Here is a 22,700-nt window from a genome sequence, read left to right as displayed (position 1 = left end):
CATCCCTGACACCTACAAAGCTGAGCAAAAACATTAGATGCTACAGAATTGGCCCAAACTGACTTTCTTAATCTCAGGTCTGCAGATGCTGTTGGAGGGTAACTCCCAGCATCCACACTCAATAGCTGAGGGTTCATGGTTGCCAGAGACTGTACTAGGCAAACTGAAGACCAGACTCAATATAAGGCAGATTAATTGGTACAAGTTGTCATTATTAGCATCAAAAACATGCTCAAAAGTCGGCCTTACACTGATGAGTAATATTTTATTTCATTAAAATATGAGAAACTTATCATGTAAAACAATTAGGGTTCTCAATAATTTATTACTATTTACATTAGCATTTTTTAAAGAATTATTATACAAAGGAATACTGAGGTTCACAGGAGAAAGAGATGTACCATTCTTGGGGCCGAGGAACCACAGGTAGTTTGGAATGTATTCAATTCCTATGCATCAGTTTTGGCAATTACACTCACCGTAAGGCAGCCATACTGCTAACAGTTTACCTGCCTTTTCTTTCTTTCCAGGGAAGATCAGTTAGATGTGAATGCTGAAATTCTGTGTTTGTGACACCTAACCTTGCTAACTGAAATACAGTCTCCAAGAGTCCCAAGGGGGCTGAGGTCTATAGTGTCAATGTGCTTTTAGTTAACAATGCAGTCATAACTATGGTGAGTGAGCTCTGAAAACAGGTGCTCCAATATCCTATGAGCTGGAGCCAAGACCCAACCACTCAGTAGCTCAAAAGCTTTACAGTCTACTTTCACAGTTATGTCAACTGCTTCCTATTACTAGAAAGTGCTCATGTCACACTATTTATCAGACATTATTAAAGCCGCAGAGCCAGTACAGTCATCCCTCCATAACCACTGATTCTGCATCCAGGGCTTTAAAATATTTTTAAAATTAAATCCTGATCATGCTATTTTATATAAGGGCTGTCATTCTATTATTCTGTTGTATAGGGACTTGAGCATCTATGGAGTTTGGGATCTATAGGTGGTCCTGGTAGCAAACCACAGCAGATACCAAGGATCCACTATACTCTTTCTCCATCTATGTTTCCCTCTCTGCTTCATGTCTAGGTATCTGGCCTCTATCCCACTTCCCACAAGAACTACTCACCCTTTTCTCCTACGCTATGACCAGGATGAAGAGCTGCAGATATCAAAAGCAAAGAAGACCTTCTGGGCTCTTCCTAGCTATTCACACTTACTAACATGTCATAGTCTCTCCTTCTCAATGCAGCATGAATGGTCAAAAGGAGGCATGACATTCAAGCTTCTCCCAGGTTTGCAGCTCTTAAAGCACATTGTACTTATTCCATTTTGCCAGCCCTACTTTTAGGCAAAGTGGCTCTCTTGGGAAGCAGATTTTGGGTGGCTTCATGTAGAATGGATGGAATAAAAACAGGAAAGGGCTCCTGTATCTTTAATGGTTGTGAAGAAGAGGGAATTTCAGCAGGTATTGCTTAATACCTGCATGTATCACAAGCAATACCTTCTGAAATTCCCTCTCCTATATAACCATTAAAGCTAAGGATTCACCTTCAGTTTTCAAAACAGCGACCCTAAGAAGGAAAGAGGAGCAAATTGTTAACTCCATGCTTTGTTTTCCTATACTGATAGAGATGTGTGAGATCTGCCTGTGAGATTTTCAGCCTTATGTAACAAAATAATAATTTGGCTTGCTTTCACAGCTATGCATCTTGACGGGGAAGAGGGCATTTGCTGATCTATCTCAGGCAGCATAATATTTGGGACCAGCCCCATTTTTAATCTATTCTACAATGCAAACTAAGAACTAGCGTGAGCAACACGGTGGCACATTATAGCTTTGCACAGTCCTTATAGACATGTTCAAAGTCTATTTCTGTGCAACTCAGAAGTGTGAATCATGGGCCATGGAGGGATTGCTGCCATGTTCCAAATTTAGCAGATGAACATATTCTCCATGTTCTCCAGGACTGTTGCATTAATGTTCAGGGCTGGCTGTTTCTTCAGGCACAGTTTAATTGTGCCCTGGAGCAACATGTTATAGGTGTCATAAAAAAAACCCCCAGCAATTTCTTGGTTATTTAGTTTCTTATTTTACTGCCAGCGATGGAAAGAGGCACTTCTTAAACATTTCTGGCTCTTCTGCCAGAACAATTTGGCTGGTTATAGGTACTATGCACCTCAATTTTCGCTGAGAAGGGATTTATACACTGCCCTGCTTCAGGCAACAAAAAATCTTGGGTCAGTCCTGTTAATGCTAATGCCATACTGCTATAAAAAACTTTTCATTCATTATAAGGTGAAAGCACATGCTGCAGCTGCAGTTGAAAATAATCTCTACTAATACAAGGATCCTGCCTATTTGTAAGATGCAGAATTGCTTTTTAAAACATAGATTGGCACCTTCATGTTGTAAAACTAAGTGATATGAACCTCCAGAGGATCTATGCATGGAAAGATGAATGAGGGAATTTCCAGATGGCATTTGACTGCAGTTCCCACAATCCCTCACCATTCGTTACAATAGTTAGGATAGATGGGAGTTGTGACCCCACACCACTTGGAAGACCACATTTTTCTCATTCCCACATTACAACCATGGAAGAAATGCATGTGGGAAACATATCTGTCTTCTTATGACACACAAGTCCAACATTCTAGCCCCTAGAGCAGTGATTCTCAACCTGTGGGTCCCCAGATGTTTTGGCCTTCAACTCCCAGAAATCCTAACTGATAGTAAACTGAATGAGATTTCTGGGAGTCATAAGCTAAAACACCTGAGGACCCACAGGTTGAGAACCATTGCTCAAGAGAACCAGTATCCATATTCTAGGTGTTGTAGTCCAAAAGAAGCAATTTTTCCAAGTTACACTTGAGACAAAATCAATATGAATAGATACCCCTTTAGTGTAAACATTGCAACATTTCATAACTGAGGGGTGGGAAAGGAAATTATGACATTTTTTAAAAGCTAACCAAAATTTAGACAAAATATTTGAAAATTAATATTCCATCCCAACCATCCCAGGCTGTATGTTGTTTGTTTCCTCTATTGTTTGTTTTTTGCTTTCTTTCATTAGCATGATTATCATTTCAAGTGAAAAATTCAGGCCCTTAGATGATTAAATGAACCCGTTGCTTTAGAATAAGTTAAATCAAGCAATCCCATGTATGTGCTTATTTCCTGTAGGCACGTATGACATAAGGCATCGGTTACTCTGGGTCTGTCTCAGCAAATGCACCATTGTGACAACTGTTACACATTGTCACTCTGAGGAATGGAGGAAAACACTGGTTTCTGAACACAGAAGGCCTTTCAATGAAAAAAAAGTGTCAAAAGATCATTACAGATCCCAGAGCACTTGAGAAAGAAGAAATGTGGATGGTCTTTGCAAATGTCACTGTACATCAGTAAGAACTGGAGCCACGGATTTTCGAATCATCAAAAGTTTTGTTAAGGTTATGTCCTTACATATTTGCAACATATATCCCCCTGAGGGCTGTCCTTATTTCATTCCTTCTGGAATAACAGAAGTTCCTTTGTCCATCAGAAATGAGCTGCATTCTTTCCAGATACCCAGGGAAGAACCAAGCACCGATTCCAGCTTCAGGATGCATATTTGTAGCTAGCCCTTTCCTGCCTTGCATCGCATTACCTTGAATCTGGGCATGACAAGTGCAAAGTTCTAGGATGGCAAATGTCACCAAGGAAGACATCTGCCTGATGTCAGCCACCAAGCTTGCTAGACAGTCTTAGTCCAAAATATCAGTTTCAAACGGAACCAGGTGGTAATATGACAGGTTGGTAACATAAGCTGTTGGGTCATCACTGTCCTCAAGCTCCGAGGTAAATTCACTAACTGTGTCAAACCTGGAAGGAGACAAAACAAAGAGAGGGTGTCACTCATGCATCTGCAGGCATATGTCTGAAAAACAGGATGATGTAACTGAGATGGGTACGGGTAAAGAAGCAGAAGTGGCTCTAAGATCATCAGATCAAGGGATCTATTACTAGAAAGCCCTCAGTGTCTTATTAACTATACCTCCAGGGGAGCCCTCATACAAAAGGAGTTAGTGCTATCCAGAAAATGGCCAGAAATAGCTACTACAGCTCTTCAGCTGACCAGGTGAGTTTGGAAGCCAGTAGCAGGTAGGCTGTCTCCAATCCCTGGTACTGCAAAGTTGGGTTCTCTACCTAAGGAAGGCATCATTAGAACAGCCCTACAGAATTGTCATGGACCTGGACAATTAATCTGTCACCACTTTCTCTGACTTTTATCAGGAAAGAGAAGGAATGCTAGGCTGTAAGGTCTGTAGTTATGCCTTTAGTCATCTCATCTTTAAGGGACGGACAGAGTCTGGGGGGAATTATGGGTTCCTGGAAGCAATAAAAAGCTCACTCCACCCCAAAAAATGTTATTCAGGCCTGAAACTGAGCAGAAAGGCATACAAACAATAAACAATAGCTTTGATTAAAGGATCCCCCAGGACTCAATAGTGCTTTCTGTCTGACTTACAGCACTAGTCAAAATAGCATTTAATAAGTTCTATTAAGATATTCATGTTTGGAATAAACTTCAATATTTTAATAAAATCAGAATTATACAGGCAACGTGAAAATGAGCAATATCTAATAAATATGTTTTTCATCTAAGGTCTATGTGACCAATGCAGATTGTATACAGAGAGTGTTTGTTGTTTATGAGGATGTTCTCTGTACTTGTCACTGTAGACGTTATATCAGATGAAGCAAAAATGGGCACATAATATGACAATTACAGCATTTCTAGCACAGCAGAAATAGCAGAGCTCAGCAAAACAAAACAGCCCATGAGTGAGATGGTAGTTTTGGGGAAATTGAGTTAAATCGACCAATTACAATAGACCAGTTAAATCTGTAATACTTATTTTACACTCAGTATGATTTTCAGAATTCACCTCTAATACATACCTAGATGTACAGAAAGTTAAGTAAAGTAATAAATCACAAAAATTCAGATAACCAGCTGTAAAAACAAACACGACTGAATTACCAGTGCTATTATACAACTACTGAAATCATATCTGCTTAGTTATTTTAAAAATTATTTATTATTATATCTGGGTACAATAGTTCAGGAAAGAAATTGACCTCCTGATGGTAAGAGCAGAAATAATGCCACTCCAAGACTCATGTGGACACCACTTTGGACATCTTTATAGTAAAGCTATCTGAATAGTTTATAAATGAATAAATATTACAGAAAATCTGACTTTGTGTATAGTGGAAAGTGATCCACCTTTCATTCATGTCCAATATAGCTAAAAAGCAAATAAATTCACTGCTTCTGTCTTTTTATGCCTTGTACCACCAATATTTTTATGGTACTTGCTAGCTGAGATAAGTTGTTTATAGGAAATAGTTGACTTTCTCTCTCTCTATGACCAATTTTTGAAAAAACGTTCTGATTATAAATACTTTATGGTGCAGATGGGTAACTTCAGGACACTGACCTAATAGCAGCAATTTCCAGAAATGTTAAAATTCATGAAACATTCCAGTATTTTACTGTTCCACACACACATAGATATATAAAGTACAAATAGTTCCACCTATTGAACTAGAGTCGTCTCTTTCTCAAAGATTCATGAGATAATTGCCTGCTAACAACCTAATTAAGAATTAAAGCATACACATTCACACTCTTTTTAAAAGGCAGGTTCCATGCACACCTTCAGGTTTGCCCACTTCACACCTATGTTGAAAGACAGCCAGAGTGTGACTTATGTTCCTGTAGAATTACTTCATGCAAATAGCAGAGCCCAAGTTCCCTCAGTCATAATTGCAACTTGCCAAGTTGGCTGGGGAATTCTGGTAGACACAGCGCCAAAAAGAGTAAGTTTTACAACATCTGCTAAATGGTGGTATGTTTTGTTATGTGTATCACTCAATTCCTGACTAAATAACTGATTGCTCAAATCAGAGGGAGAAGCATGTGGGAATCTTTGTACACACCTGCAACTGCATATTGCACTCTTGTAAACTGAACATGGTTGACAGAAACGATTGACTTATTGCTACCAGAAATTAAAACTAAATTGTTAGTTCACTATATTGTCACCTTTTTGGTTCTAACATGTTTCTTCTTTCCCCTCTCCTTGTCTTTTGTCTTGACAGATGAAGATTCCCATTTGTACACTGCAAACATTTAAACTTGAAGAAGACGCTATTAAGTGGAGCTAATTAAAGTTATTTGAGTGACTCATCAATCATCTGTCACAACAGAATTTCTCAGGGATCTTCTACAATGAAAACCAGACTGTCAACACAGGTGTCTAGAAAACAGTATTTAACAATCTAGTCTGGTTGCTGTTTGTAAACGTAGCTCTGATTACAAGCTCCTGTTCCTGTAACAATAAGAACACCTCTCTACATTTATTATCCCGCCTGACCCCTGCTGTTTTCTAAGAACCACTCCTGGTGGTTCCATTTGAATCTGCAGAGGGCATTCAGTATATCAACTCCCATTTATGCGACATCATGCCAGCTGAGAACAGGCAAATATGTACCCTATTTATTTTTGCTTTTTGCTGAAGATGTTTGTTTCAGACAAAATGTTTCTTTTAAAAAAATAAAGTCAGAGTCCTTTTTAGTATATTGTTTTGTTTAGTGTTTAACTCACTATACACTGTTCTAAAATCAGGAGTATTGAGTAATTTATAAACTTTAAAAATAAAATATCTATAGTGGAACAATATGCACATGAATATGTATCTGCCTGCCTGCCTGCCTGCCTGCCTGCCTGCCTGCCTGCCTGCCTGCCTGCCTGCCTGCCTGCCTCTCTATCTATCTATCTATCTATCTATCTATCTATCTATCTATCTATCTATCTAGGTATAATTTTAGCACTACAGAAAGTTGACAACAGTCTTTCTGGATTTCCTCCTCCCTTGCAAATTCTTTGAAATATGAAAATTAGATCTCATTTATGGTAGAGAATGGGAAAGAGTATGGGAGCCCTGGTGGTGCAGCAGATTAAATCGCTGAGTTGCTGAACTTGTTCATCAAAAGGTTGGCGATTCAAATCCGGGGAATGGGGTGAGTTTCCACTGTTAGCCCCAGCTTCTGCCAACCTAGCAGTTTTAAAACATGTAAATGTGAGTAAATCAATAGGTACCGCTCTGGCAAGAAGGTAACAGCGCTCCATGCAGTCATGCCAGCCATGGAGGTGTCTACAGACAATGCCGGCTCTTCGGCTTAGAAATGGTGATGAGCACTAACCCCCAGAGTCTGACACGACTAGACTTAATGTCAAGGGAAAACCTTTACCTACCTTTATCTAATGGGAAAGAAGCTATAAATATTCTTTCTCTCAAGCCAGTTTCCATTTTTTTTCCTTCTTCACACTTGATATGAAGCTGAAAACTATATTAAAATAACATTTAAAATAATGTTATGTAAAAATAATGTCTACTTACAAATGATCTGCTTCGTCGACATCCAAATGTTTTTCTTTACCATTTGGTATACTGTGATCAATAACTATGGTTTCAGTGTTGGCTAAACAAAATCCATTTGATCTCATAATTTCTGTGGAGAAAGGAAAAGACAAGATATCAAGAATAAGAACTAATTCCAGAAATGTGGGCAGAACTGTGTGTCTTGCCAACAGTAACACCAGTGGATAACCCCAGTGAAAAACAATGCTTAGAATTAACTCATTGAGTTATTAAAACTATTTTTAGTATTTTACTCAACTTTTTAGATTCCCTGACTGAAATTTAAAATATATAATAGGTTGTTAACATTTGACAGATTTTGCTAGGATGGGTGCCTCTTCCTCTGTTACATTCAGTAAAGCAAACAGGTTTGCTACCCCAAGAGGGGAAATATTACAACAAGCGTCATGCCTCGTTCACAGAATTTTTGTGGGGAGGGTCCATGCAATGCCATCTTCCCCTTGTATGTGTCTTGTATTTTCCTGTCACTTTTGTCCCCATTACTGTTCAAATCCATTCAAAGTTACATGAGGTTTAGCGCATCTTTAGAATGGTAGATATAGAATATAGCTGGAAATTATGCAACCTTTCAGATGCAGTTCCCAGCAATGACAAAAAGTCAATGGCAAGGAATGCTGGGAGCTACTGTACAACATCTCAGGCACTGTAGGATTCCAACCCTTGCTTTACCCAAGTCCACCTGGACTCTAGAGCCCTTGGTCCATCAATACTGGTAAGCTCAATTCATATATCATTTTTAGTACATTTTCATATAGTTAACAGACTCTATAACACTATATATGTGATTTTGTGAAAAGTGGCCTCTAAGACAGCAATCCATAATGGCCATTGGCTACTTGGATATCTCTGTAGCTATAACTACTCTTTCTATTTTACATCCTCCTGGGTAGTGCACTTTAAGAAAAAATACTAACCAACTAGAATGTGTTCAGAGGAGAGCAGAGGAAAGTAAGTAAGAGTGTTGTCAGGAAAACTTTGTGAAGAATGAATGAATAAATTGGACAGTTGTAACTTGGAGAGAGGAAGGGGGTCATAACAGCATTCTCAAGTATCAGGAGGTCTCCTACATGGGGAAATCTACTTATAGTTCAAATTAAAACAGAATCACTGGAATCACTACCTGAATGTTACGTCAACAGGGTATAGAAAACTTTGATTACTTGACTCACACAATAAAGCTTTCAATTATGTCCTCTCTGACGGGCATAGTAAAGGTAAAGGTTTCCCCTGATGTTAAGTCCAGTCATGTCTGACTCTGGGGGTTGGTGCTCATCTCCATTTCTAAGCCGAAGAGCCGGCGTTGTCCGTAGACACATCCAAGGTCATGTGGCCGGCATGACTGCATGGAGCGCCGTTACCTTCCAGTCGGAGCGGTACCAATTGATCTACTCACATTGGCATGTTTTTGAACTGCTATGTTGGCAGAAGCTGGAGCAACAGCAGGCGCTCACTCCACTCCTGGGATTTGAACCTGGGACCTTTCGGTCTGCAAGTTCAGTGCTTTAACACACTTCGCCACCGGGGCTCCTGACGGACATTTCTGATTTTAAACTCACAATTTAGGACTTGTGAAAATAAAGGATTTTATTTGACTCACATATATTTTTCACACAAAATAACTTTTGCACAGACAAAAACGTATTTTGCACAAAACATTTTTCTGCACACAAATGCATTTTGTGCAAAATATTTTGTGCAGAGAGAATGAAATCCACAGACACTTTTTAAAAGTTTGTTTTAATGTTAAGATACTCTTTCTCTTCTTGGGAAAGAGAAAATTTGCTAAGATTTCTACACCCTTAAAGTGAATCCCTGTATTAAATCATTCAACAGGCCTCCTTAGCTGGAAAAGGTGTTGGATTTAGGCTTAGCAGAAAACACTTGATGGTAGGAACTGTAGAAGAAGAGTGGGTTTTCCCTAGCTAGAAACCTTCAAGGAGAAGTTGGACAGCCATATGTTGGAGAAGCTTGAGCACTGAATCTTAGGCATCAAGCATGGAATTGGATGTGACCACCTCCAGTGGTTTTGTGAGTCTATCAATATGGTTCCTTCATACAGAAACCTTTAAGATAGAGTCTTAGGCCCTATCTTCACTGCCACATAATGCAGTTAAACTTCTCAGTATTCAATTAGCTTAGGAGATAAAAGCTTTCTTTCCTTGAAAGAGGAACTTGCCTGTTCGGTAACATTTTTTTTTCAAAGGAGTTAAAACTCTTGCAAAGAAAGAAAAACTTTTGGATCTTGCATCTCAGGATTTTTTTTAAAAAATAATGACAGCCTTTCTCCATGTGGTGCAGCATTTCAAACTCAAAGACTTTAATCTATGAACCCCTAAGATTTTGTTCACAACCAACCTGGTTATGAAAGATAAAATGAAACCTTCTCCTATTGATGGCTTTAAACATATTCTCGGGTTCTTCACAGAGATATAAAACTGCGGCAGGAGAAAGCTTTTCTTTTGTTCATTTTGAATGTATTGCTAGTCTCACATGAGATCTCTGCCTCTTTTCCTTCTTTTTTCCCTATCAGTTTGTGCACTAAAAGTATGACTCATCTTCTGCAGTCAAAGATTACACTGAGGGGGAAAAGGAATTAAACACAAGACGCAAACTTGTTTCCACTGGGTAAAGTCTTGATTTTCTTTCATTCTTTCAATTTGGAGAGGGACTGTTTGGGAAGTTCGCTTTTCTTTAGTGAACACAAAATAATTCCTCCCACTTTTCCAATCTTCTTCTAACAATGCAAGAAACAAACAAAGAGAAGCAGATCTAGTGTGAAATCTGAGCAGAATACTAATTTTATCTATGTCCGCAACCTTCTCTTCTCTAGGCTTAAAAATGCCCAGAGTAGTTTTTTAATGTGATTTAGTCACATTGCTAGATTATTTTAACATATAAAGATTTGGACTGAGGAGCCCACAATGTCTAAAGGGGATACTCTGCCCCCCCATCCAGGGCTGTCAAATCTACCGCTATATGAAATGTAGAAAGAATATCCATATAATAATTGCTAGAAGAGAGTGGAAAAAAGGATAAGTAACTAATGAGGAGATTGGGGATCCAAAGAGACAACGAGTAAATGAGTAAAAGGAAAAAAAGTATTGTTCATGATAGGAACCTGTCAAAGGGGTATTTATAGTGTCCAGGTCTAACTCGATGTGATGTAAATATTTCTGTACAAGCTGTCCAGATTGCCAAGTATACGTGGCCCTCTTTGTGTAGGTGGATGGATGGATGTGAAGCGAGGAGGCCTCATATCAGACCAAGGATGTTTTCCTACCAGCATTATAGAACAGAGGCTATTGTCTGCCTATCGTCTGAGTTGCTCCTGCAGAATTTTGGGAAATGTGGTTCAGGATACAGCCTATGGAATTCTCTGCTAGAGAGGTCACCGGCTTCCTTACTAACTGGGGTGCAGTTCAGGGAGCTAATAATTCCTCTGTTACGGCAGCTCCACTGGCTGCCTGGGCTAAATACAAAGTGCTGGTTATTACCTAAATGGTTCAGGTCCAGACTATTTGAGAACCTTAATCTTGATTTACAATCCTATTCACCTACTGCGATTACCTGAGGGGGTCCTCCTCTCGATACCACCCCATCCAAAGCATGGCTGGTGGGAATGAGAGAGAGAGGACCTTCTCTATGGTTGCTTCGGCTCTCTGGACACACTATTGAAGTGATAGCAGCCCCTTCCCTCCTCTCCCTTAAAAAAAATCTTAAAACTCATTTTTGCTCCACAGCCTATGGAGGAGCAGATGAATATTGAAAAGGAAAAAAATCCACTCCCTCCTGACTGCTTTCTTACTAAGGGATAACACACTGTAGGGCTACTTCATACCTATATGTTATATCTCTAGATTCCATCTGAACAATACTTGGCTATTGCATTTTAGGAGGCCCAGACGTCACCTCTCCCATCATTTATTTTATATGTGCTTTTAATGATTATCTGTATTTTATTATTTTATTGTGTTATGTTTTTATGTATATTTGATTCTGTTTTATGATTGTATACAGCAGGGGTCCTCAAACTTTTTAAGCAGAGGGTCGGTCCATAATTCTTCAGACTGTTGAGGGGCCAAATTATCATTTGAAAAAAAAAAGAACAAATCCCTATGCACATTGCACATGTCTTATTTATAGTCAAGTTAATTAGGATTGTTGTTGTTGTGTGCCTTCAAATCATTTCAGACTCTGAGCGAGCCTAAGTCTAAAACTGAGGGCGGGGGCCAGGTAAATGACCTTGGATGGCCGTATCCGGCCCACAGGCCTTGGTTTGGGGACCCCTGGTATACAACATCAAATACTTGCCTTTTCTATGTGTAAGCCACCCTGATTTCTTTCAGGGAGAGAGGGCAGGTTAGAAATAAAATTTATTATTATTATTAAACTACATTTCTCAGAATTCTGCATGAGCAGATCGGACGATTAGCAGACAAAATCCTCTGTTCTGTAATGCTGACAGGAAAACCGAAATGAATGAGATTTAAGCTAAATGTGACTAATAAGTCTGGCCTCTCTTTAATGGGTCTGCTTCAAGTAGGACTAGCATTGGAGTTATCCTGTTACATGATAACTAAAGCCCAGGTTAAGAACACCACTTGAGATAAGGTGCAAACTGTAACATTATCACCCAGTCTAGAGTACATTAGCATTCAGTATGGAAATGTAAAGGCCACACTGAACAGGCAATGGCTCCCCCATATACTGGATGTGGCTCTCAGACAATTCCTATCTGGCCTCTGGGTGACTTCTACTAGTCCCAAGTCCTCCCCCTTGGTTTCCACACCGACTATATTGGTAGGATGTGTGTTTGTTTTCTTTCACAAACAACACAGAAGAGTGGAAAATTGTACACATTGGGACTTGATTAATATTCATACCCAAGAATGACAGTTAAGGAGGCACTTCAACTCTTTGCATCCCATTATTGTCCCAAACCAGACTGAACATCCATTCAAATGGAAGGGTGAGAGGGGGTCCTTTGTGGATTAGCAATAGAAATTGAAAAACCAGGTAGCTCTGATGTGGACTGGAATTAGAGTAGAAGGAGAGGCAAATGGTTAAAGGTTTACAATCTCAATCAGCCCCACAAGTTGGCTGTTTGCACTAGTTTGCACTCCCCCTAGAATAAATGAACGTTTTTCTCCACCAATGGACAGGCATGCATGTGTGTGCTTCTGGGTGAGCATGTCTATATTTTAAAGGGAATAAATAAATGAATACGATATGCCCGAGTGTGATCAGATTGGGGCTGGTGTGTGTGGCCATGTGAAAACATAGAATGATTACAATTTTGGCTCCAGCCCCAACCTTCTTTAGCATGTGGTTTCCCTGTGGAATGTGGCCAAAGGATGTGGGGTGAGCATATTAGGCAGCAACTAATTAAATTAAGTAGGAGTTGCTAGAGAATGGTGGAAAAATTGCCACATTCTCACAACATGTTGTAAGTCCACTTTGTGACCAGACTGTTCATTTTTTCATAACACTAGCACAAAAAAATTGACAGTTATCTCTAACCGCCTCGTGTCATGTGCCAAACCAGTTTCAAAGACAATGAGACGTCAGTGGGAAACAATGAAGTGATTTTAGGACATGAAATCCTTGGAGAAGCCTTAAGAAAAAGAAGTGAGATGACTGAAAGGAACTTTCTTTCAAACAATACAGGTGGTGTACTAGGAAAAAAATAATTAACTAGCATGGTTTTTACTAGAACAAGTTAATTATTCTTACCTGATATTTTAACTGGACTTTGAAAACTTGGCTGAATTTTATGAACGTTGTCATTTTTCAACACTTGGTCTAAAGGAGATCTTTCAAAAAAGGTGAGGACAACTTCAGATCGAGAATACTGGAAAAAAAAGAGATGTTCATGGAGGAGAGAAATCTCATTGAATATGGACAAACTGTGTGCATCTTAATGCAGCAAGTCCAACAACTGAGCCTACAAGTATTAAGACCAACAAAACACCACAACAGCAGTTCCATGCATTGAGAGATGGAATTGCCCCAATCATGGAAAACAAAGGATGTGTGGCGCTCCAAATGTTGCTGAACTGCAACTCTCCTCATCTCTCAACATTAGGAATGTTGTTAGGAATGGTGTCAGTTGCAATCCAAACACATCTGGAGTGAGACATCTTTCCACTCCTGAGAAAGACACATTCCTCGCTTCTGAGAAATCATAGAATCATAGAATCATAGAATAGTAGAGTTGGAAGAGACCACATGGGCCATCCAGTCCAACCCCCTGCTAAGAAGCAGGAAATCGCATTCAAAGCACCCCCGACAGATGGCCATCCAGCCTCTGCTTAAAAGCCTCCAAAGAAGGAGCCTCCACCACGGCCCCGGGGAGAGAGTTCCACTGTCGAACAGCTCTCACAGTGAGGAAGTTCTTCCTGATGTTCAAGTGGAATCTCCTTTCCTGTAGTTTGAAGCCATTGTTCCGTGTCCTAGTCTGCAGGGCAGCAGAAAACAAGCTTGCTCCCTCCTCCCTTTGACTTCCCTTCACGTATTTGTACATGGCTATCATGTCTCCTCTCAGCCTTCTCTTCTGCAGGCTAAACATGCCCAGCTCTTTAAGCCGCTCCTCATAGGGCTTGTTCTCCAGACCCTTAATCATTTTAGTCGCCCTCCTCTGGACGCTTTCCAGCTTGTCAACATCTCTCTTCAACTGTGGTGCCCAAAATTGGACACAGTATTCCAGGTGTGGTCTGACCAAGGCAGAATAGAGGGGGAGCATAACTTCCCTGGATCTAGACGCTATTCCCCTATTGATGCAGGCCAGAATCCCATTGGCTTTTTTAGCAGCCGCATCACATTGTTGGCTCATGTTTAACTTGTTGTCCACAAGGACTCCAAGGTCTTTTTCGCTCACACTGCTGTCAAGCCAGGCGTCCCCCATTCTGTATCTTTGATTTCCATTTTTTCTGCCGAAGTGAAGTATCTTGCATTTGTCCCTGTTGAACTTCATTTTGTTAGTTTCGGCCCATCTCTCTAGTCTGTCAAGATCGTTTTGAATTCTGCTCCTGTCTTCTGGAGTGTTAGCTATCCCTCCCAGTTTTGTGTTGTCTGCAAACTTGATGATCGTGCCTTCTAACCCTTCGTCTAAGTCGTTAATAAAGATGTTGAACAGAACCGGGCCCAGGACAGAGCCCTGCGGCACTCCACTTGTCACTTCTTTCCATGATGAAGACGACGCATTGGTGAGCACCCTTTGGGTTCGTTCGCTTAGCCAATTACAGATCCACCTAACCGTAGTTTTGTCTAGCCCACATTTTACTAGTTTGTTTGCCAGAAGGTCGTGGGGGACTTTGTAAATAAAGAAAGTAAGATCTGATTTTATCAGCAAATGCGGCAAAGTGGTGAAGATCACCTGTACCCACAATTTATCTCCTTGTTGCTTATTTTTCTAAATCTTTCTCTCCCAAGTGACCGTGGTATCTCCATGGTGGAGAGAACGTTTTGGGAAATATAGAGGTACACAATCAGTGCTGGGTACTGATGTTTTTGCTCTCCTTACTTGCACTCCTATTTTTCAATAAATCAAGATTTCCCAGAGTTGGAAACACTACTTTTTGTGCAATAACTCCCTGAATCGCCTAAACTGTGAGAATTGCAGGCTAAGAAGATGGTTTCACAAGCTTTACTTTCACACCACTGGAAAAGGGTTTTTTGCTAGCTTGTTTGCTTCACAGCGGTAACTGCTGTCCTTGGGTCTGGTTGGCTTTGAGACTACATATCAATTTATAAACCTGGCTGGTGCTCTAGTAAATAAATACTTAAGATGAAACACAGCAACAGTCACATTGATTGATTGCAAGTCACATTGATTGGCTTGTGGTGAAGACAAATTAGTCTACTGCTTCAGAGAGAAACTGTATCATGCAAATGTTTGATTCCAGACCAAACATGATCTGTGAGTCATGTTTAGTACATACATACTGCTTCATTCTTAGCATTAGTTTGATAGTTCTGTTTTCTGTCAGAAGCCCATTTTGGACAGGACATAACCAATTGTTCCAAATGTTTAGTAAACATTAAAATGCCAATCCCATGCCCCACACTGGCTGAGCAAGGCAGGCTTTGCTCAATACATTTTGCTACCTGAGGTTAAACAGCAAATGCCACTACTACACTCTCAAGAATGTAAAGGTGAATAATACACAAGTCCAGCAAGATTTAATGGAGGCTGATGGATTTCAGAACAACAGGATATGGTATTTACTAGAGATGTGTGCAGTATTTGTTCCTTTTGTTTCATTTGTGTTTCCATTTCATACCGTCCATTTGGATGGCATGGAACAGAAAGGCCCCCCAAAACAAAAGCAAACTCGAAACAAAAGGCAGGGGGGAGCCAGTATTGGCTCCAAGCCTGCTTTTTGGATCAATCGGCTGCAGGCCCTGCGAGGCCTGGGTGCATAGGTCCAAAGCCTGCACCCATAGGCCCAAAGCACCCGGGCATACGGGTGCAGGCTTTGTGCCTACCCAGTGCACCCGGGCCTCGCTGGGCTTGCTGCAGCCGAGTGCTGAGTAAGGAGCACTCCTTACTTTGCAATTGGCTACAGCAGGCCCAGCGAGGCCCGGGTGCACTGGGTAGGCACAAAGCCTGCACCCATAGGCCCGGGTGCTTTGGGTCGAAAGAAAACAGATCTTTTGGCCCAAAAGACAAAACAAATGTTTGTTTCGATTTCAGGAGGTCAGATGAAAACGGAACAGGACCCCACCGAAAGCTGGGACACAAAACGGGACGAAGTGAGTCCTGAATGCACACCACTAGTATCCACTCTAATTTCAATCTGAACTTTAAAAGAAGTATCCAAGCTATGAAATCCTACACCCCAAATGAGTTTAGTACCCTAATAAATATCTCCTTTATAGTTCAGACTAAAACTCAGGGTAGAGTTGTTCCTTTGTAATGTAAGGTGCCACTAGTCTAATTATTTTGGCACCTAAGGCAAAAATAATGGTCACAGAAGGACCCCTACTGCTTCATAAAAACAAAAATACAGTTGTAAAAAACTATATAGCTTCTTTACTCTGCACACCAGAATAACCGGCTCAATGGTTACTCCAAGGAGAATCAGGCCCTTTCCGCACTGCCATAAAATCCAGATTATCAAATCAGGTATTAAACACTATATGCTTTGAACTGGATTATATGAGTCTATACTTCCATATAATGCAGTTCAAAGCAGATAATCCAGATTTTATATGGCAGTGTAGAAGGGGCCTCAAACTCTACTTTGGTGTCCTTGTTGTTTACCTTCTTCTAAAAGAGAAGCAAACAAGGCTATATCGCACCTCTTTATTCACTGTGTTCAGTGAGCTTACTCAAAAGTATATGTGCACTGTGTGCTTTAGTTCTCCCAGTCCAGAGCTATGCATGTTTTTCTCTGTGTCATAATGTCCCCACAGGTTTTTTTTTCTTTTGCATTACCAAGCAAAATAAACAAGGATATGGAGCACCCCTTTATTCACACATAGTGACCACTGAGGTTAATGGGCTTACTCTTAAACATATGTGCACAGCTAGGTTTAGTTCTCCCAGTCCTTCTCTGTGTTGCAATGGTATGCTGCCATATCAGGAAGTTGAACTCCAAAACATTTGAGGGCCCAAAGGTTTTCAAGGGACAGTTACTCCAGGCATAGTTTGAAAAGATTAACATTTTGGATTTCTACTCCCCAAATACCTCAGCTCGAGGTTTGAGGGTATTCCGGAATGTGAGTCCAAACATCTGTAATACAACATACTAAAAAGAGAGAGAGAGAGAGTGGTACTATTACTTCTGTATTTAATTGTAGAATTCTCCACTGGCCATGCTAATTATGGAATTGGGGAGTTATAGCCCCAACATTAACATTTACAAATATTTTGGAAAAATACACTAAGCATGAATGAACTTACATCCCTACTGAACTGGATGTGTGGCCTTGTAAAGGATGAAGGTATTTTTGTCTAGCGGTGCCTCCTACAGGTACAATGGGGACATTCACACAGCCATCCAGAGAGGAGCTCCCCACTAGTGAAACTGGAGAATTTATTACTAAACCAAATGTGATACAGTTCCTCTCCACAAAGAGATGCTTATATAAACAGTAGAAATACTCTGGAAATACAAAAATAAATAGATGGAGATATTTGTGGCTGCAATTTTATGCTCGCTTACATGGGAATATGCCCCATTAAACCCACTTGAGACAAGTAGAGCTTGTAAAGGTTTTATCAGGGCATTGCCAAGATGGAGAAACAGTATCAGGGCAAGTGGAATCCGTCTATGTTGGGTGACTGTTGTTGGACTCTCATCCGCAAAGCGTTGGATTGTGATTACAAATCTGTAGCAAAACATTTTTAGTTTTGTTTCCTGATGACACCATTACTGTCATAGTGTATGCTGCTATAGACATTAGAGTTGTGCATTCGGGGTAAACCTTGACCCGTTTTGTATCCCGGCCTTCAGATCAGGAACTGAGGGCAGATATCTGGTTTCGTTCTGAGGTGCAGAAAGATCCATTTTCTATCGGCCCATTATGGGAGGAGCTTCTCAGGCTCCCGTTCCCACGTGTGTTAAGGAGGCTTCTTCTTATCTGCTGTTTCTTTCTACTCTAGAAGAGGTGCTCAGCTGCAGGCACAGAACACGCTACAGGCACTGGCAGGCAACAGGCACAGGCTACAGGCATTGGCAGGCAGGCACGCTTTCTGGGCCTGCACACTACACATGCACTTTGCTTGGAAAGAATGTGTGTGGCGTGCAGGCCCAGAAAGTGTGCTCGCCTGCCAGTGACTTCAGCCAAGCACCTCCCTCCTCTAGAGTAGGAATTTCTTACTTTAGAGGAGGCAGGCACTCGGCTGCAGGCACTGGAAGGTGCGCACACTTTCTGGGCCTGCACGCCACATACACACTCTCCTTGGAGGCTTAAGGAGGCTTCCCACTTCCAGGTAAGGAAGAATGATGATCTCCTGGAAGAGAAGAGTAGTTTTCAGGGAATGAGTGTTTACTCTTTGTTTTCTGGGGAGTAATAAAAAAGATTAAACTGTGATGCCAAAAAGCAGGCTTGGAGTCAGGATCGGCTCCTGCTTGCTTTCGTGTCAAGCCCGTTATGTGCTCCCGAAGCACCAAAAGAAATGAAAGAAACGAAGGAAATGGGATAAACAAATTCTGCGCACAACTCTAATAGAATATAGCAATGACAATTCACAGCAATCCATACAGCAATGCCTAGGATGTATCACTACAGACATAATAAATACATAATTGTGTTCAGCATATTTTATCTACTTGGTTCACCTGAAATTATGGAGGAAACCAAATATTCCCAAAATATTATTAATCAGTGTTTTCTGAGATAAAAAACCCCCGTTTTTTATTTTTGGTCTTACATTTTCACAGGGGTCCTGCACCTCTAACCTCAATGAATGTGAAAGTCTGGCTGTTAACATGCAGCATGCCCTTTGCCTTTCATCAGGTATGCATGAAACTGTGATATAAGAGACAGCACAGTTCAACAGGCTGCCAGATAGACAGATGATCTGGGTAAAAAATTAAAAGACGAGATGAAAATACACATCTGGAAATCACCATGATGCAGAAGGCTGGTAAAGATGCCCAAAGCTTGGACAGCTGCCACTCATTGGGTCAATGCAATGTTGGCTTCCATTTGCTGTATTTTGTATATAGCACTATGATTCCAAAAATACTACAAGGACAAGCCCATGCTATTTTACTCAGAAGAGCCTCTCCCACAGGGACCTTCACACTGCAGTTATAGCAACATGATTTCACTTTAACTGCCATGCTTCTTATCCTATTTGGAATTTTAGGAGGGACATTTAGAATTCAGCTACATACCCAGAGATTCTGTGTGTAAATGATTTTTATTCAAACATACAAACAAAGAAAAAAACATACTTATAAAATACAACAACTCAAAATGAAATTAAAACTACCATTACAAAATTTAATTGTATACAAAACTAATACACCTTTCTCTACAACATACAATTTGTCCAAATTCTAAACAAACACCTACTAAACTAATCTATAAGCTTTCTACTTGTTGCCTGTTGATTTTAGCTTATTTATTGGGTCCTTTAGGTATCACTTTATTTCTACCTTTCTAGTTTTAATAACACTCTTCTATATCAGAAAACCAATGGTTGAAGACTGTCCCCATCTTTGCTGTATAAAAGTAACAAATATGTCCCAATCTTTCTTGAATTTAGTCAAGGATTTCTGTGTAATCAACATGGTCAATTTATCAATCTCTCCTAATTCACATATTTTCATCAGGCAATCTTATTGCATCAATATATCTGCTTCTTTTCATCTCTGGGCATAGATGATTCTCGCTGTTGTAATCATATATAAAATCCCTGAGATTCCATAAGATGCAACCATGGCACTTAAATTGGAATTATAGCACTATAATTGTGCAGTGTGAAAAGGTCTAGATTCAGGTACAAGTATGGCTTGACCTTATTCTGGCCTGGGCTATTCCATTATTAAGACTAAACTCGAGGATTGTTTTTCTCCTCCACCAGTGACTCAGTCATCTTGCTTGCAAACAGACAAAATAACAACTAGAAAACTTACGGAAGAACTGTACTTTCACTGATGAATGTTATCTACTCTACTTACCTTCCAAGGCATATTTATAATATTCTTGAGAAGCTTCTCTACTTCATTAAGCCTGGCTTCTATGTCGTGAGATTCTTTGATTGTGATAAGTCCTGGAAAGAAAGAAAAATAACAATGATTGTTAAGATTATTGTGGCCAGAGAGGAAATAGGATATGGATCCCAGTGCTTTATTTTACAGTAAGTACTTGCTATCTGCTTGGGTTTGATTTCAGGACTCCCCATGGATAGAAACATTCATGGATGCTCAAGTCCCATTATTAAATGGCATATTAAAGGGTGTCTTATATAAAATGGCAAAATAATTTGGATTAAAAAAATGTTTTCAAGCAGTGGATGGTGGAATTCATGGATACAGAATCTGTGGACACCTCTGGTAAAAACCAAGACAGGTCTTGCATTTTGGGCCTGTTTGGATGGGCTCTGAAAGTCAATTTCTTGAGACTCCAGTCAAACCGTCTCTGTGCAGCTCCTCTTTGAGTCTGTCCCTTGTCAACTTCCCTAATACAAAATAATTTAGATGTTGTAGGCAACACCTCTCGTTGCCCCCAGCTAGCAATGCCAATAACTATGCAAGCTAGTTCCTTTAAAGTTCATACTAAAACTCAGAGTAGACTCACTACTTACACCAGCTGCCACTGCTGATAAGTGCTGCTGTTGTCCAGGCTGCAAAGGAGTGGGAAAGGCTGCTCTGCTTTGGAAATTTGCTTTCTGTATATGCATCTGTCATCTATTTAATATTTATCTGTTGACATTATTTGATACATGCTAATGCATGCCAGGGTCCCCCAGTGGTGCAGAGGATTAAACCCCTGAGCTGCCGAACTTGATGACTGAAAGGTTGGCGGTTCGAATCCGGGGAGGGGGTGAGCTCCTACTGTTAGCCCCAGTTTCTGCCAACCCAGCAGTTCGAAAACATGCAAATATGAGTAGATCAATAGGTACTGCTCTGACTGGAAGGTAACGGCGCTCCATGTAGTCATGCCAGCCACATGACCTTGGAGGTGACTTTGGACAACGCCGGCTCTTCAGCTTAGAAATGGAGATGAGCACCAAACCCTAGAGTTGGACTTGACTATACTTAATGTCAGGGGAAAACCTTTAACTTGACCTACCTAATGCATGCAAAATATACACTAATATTAATGTTTATTAACTTTAACTTTATATTATCTTTATTTTAAAAAATATGCAAAAAGTGTTTTGCATCCAAGCATGAGGCGAAAAGAGAAAGCCATTCCATTGCATAGAGAAAAGCATCCAGCAGGGAGTGCTAGAGATCCACATATTACACAAGATTCCCTCAACTGTATTAAATCCCATTATCTCTTGAACATGTTCTAACACTGCAATCCTATGTTACTGATTCAGAAGTAAATCCCATGGCTTTCAGGAATTGCGGCCAGATAAAACATGTTTAGAAGTGTAACTAACAGTGTGATGTGTGTTCAGATGCATGTCTACACAAAAATTAAATCATATGGTTTTTAATTACATTTATATCCAGAATAAGTATATATCTTGCAGCCTAACGTGTCCTCTGCAATGTACAGTTTTAGTAGTTTGTTCACACTTTAATTGACATAGCTACATCATATGGAATGCTGAGATTTTTTAATGAGGCAGTAGAGCTCTCTGGCAGAGAACTGCAATTACCTCACCAAACTAGAAATCCCAGGATCTAAAAGGACCCATGGCAATTAATGTGATATGAAAGTGTTAGAATTCTGTTGTGCAAAAGGATATTGCATCTCACAGCAATTTGGGAAAAGACTAATCATGTAACATGCAAGAAATAAGGCAGTGAAATGATTTTGCAAAATTAAAGCTAGCCTTATAATGGCAGTCCAGAATAAACATATGAGGTACGAGGGAAGAAGAGTGACTTCAACAGCAAATTTATTTGTATATAATGCTCAGTTATAAAACATTACTTTAATTACTATGACATATCCTATTTTGAAATCTTTTGGAGAAAATAAGCAAAGAAGAAATAAATCTGTCCTTAGAAGAGTACAATCTAAAATTTAACACTTCAGGAGAAAAGTTAATCGAGACTATAAGGGGGAAAGGAAAATGGGAACACAAACCAAGAATAACAGGGGAACAAATATATGCAAATAATGTAATAGGATTGTCCCTCCACATTTGCAGTTCAGACTTTTTGTGGATTTGATTATTCAAATGAGATTCAAATGAGATGAAGACTTAAACAAAGACTAGGAAAACTTTGACTCTGTGGATGTTGCTGGATTTTAGTTCCAATTCCCATCAGCCTAAACAAGCTTAATCACTGTATTGTTTATCCACTTCTCAAGAACACAGATGCCCTATCTATATGGGAAGAGATCAACATGACATATGGGGGTGGTAAACCCTAAACTGGGGTAGGCATGTGTCTACCAGCTTCCATCATCCACATCATTAACTGTGCTGGTAGTGCTGCTGGGAATTGTTATTCAACGACACCCAGAAAACAACCAATAGTCCAACCCTTCTGCTAGAAATATTTCATAAACACTCTTATCTGAGCTCTAGTCCAGAAGTTGTTCACCGTATGTTAA

General features: G+C 40.1%; 1 protein-coding gene across 1 annotated transcript in view; it reads right to left on the bottom strand.

Annotated features, from left to right (window-relative positions):
• Positions 1 to 245: 245 nt before the first annotated feature.
• The window catches only part of pxdc1 (PX domain containing 1), a 43,581-nt gene continuing 21,126 nt past the window's right edge, over positions 246 to 22,700 (bottom strand). Inside the window, exons 2-5 of the mRNA XM_003224398.4 lie at positions 20,138 to 20,229; positions 13,233 to 13,350; positions 7,458 to 7,569; positions 246 to 3,870 (exon numbers count right to left, since the gene is read on the bottom strand). Coding sequence (XP_003224446.1) covers positions 3,753 to 3,870; positions 7,458 to 7,569; positions 13,233 to 13,350; positions 20,138 to 20,229 — 440 coding nt within the window. The 3' untranslated portion in view covers positions 246 to 3,752. The remainder of the gene's footprint in view (positions 3,871 to 7,457; positions 7,570 to 13,232; positions 13,351 to 20,137; positions 20,230 to 22,700) is intronic.

The sequence above is a fragment of the Anolis carolinensis genome, chromosome 4 (genome assembly GCF_035594765.1).
Source record: "Anolis carolinensis isolate JA03-04 chromosome 4, rAnoCar3.1.pri, whole genome shotgun sequence".
NCBI classification, from domain to species: Eukaryota; Metazoa; Chordata; class Lepidosauria; order Squamata; family Dactyloidae; genus Anolis; species Anolis carolinensis.
The sequence above is the reverse complement of the archived record's forward strand: the minus strand, read 5'-3'. Positions and strand labels throughout refer to the sequence as shown.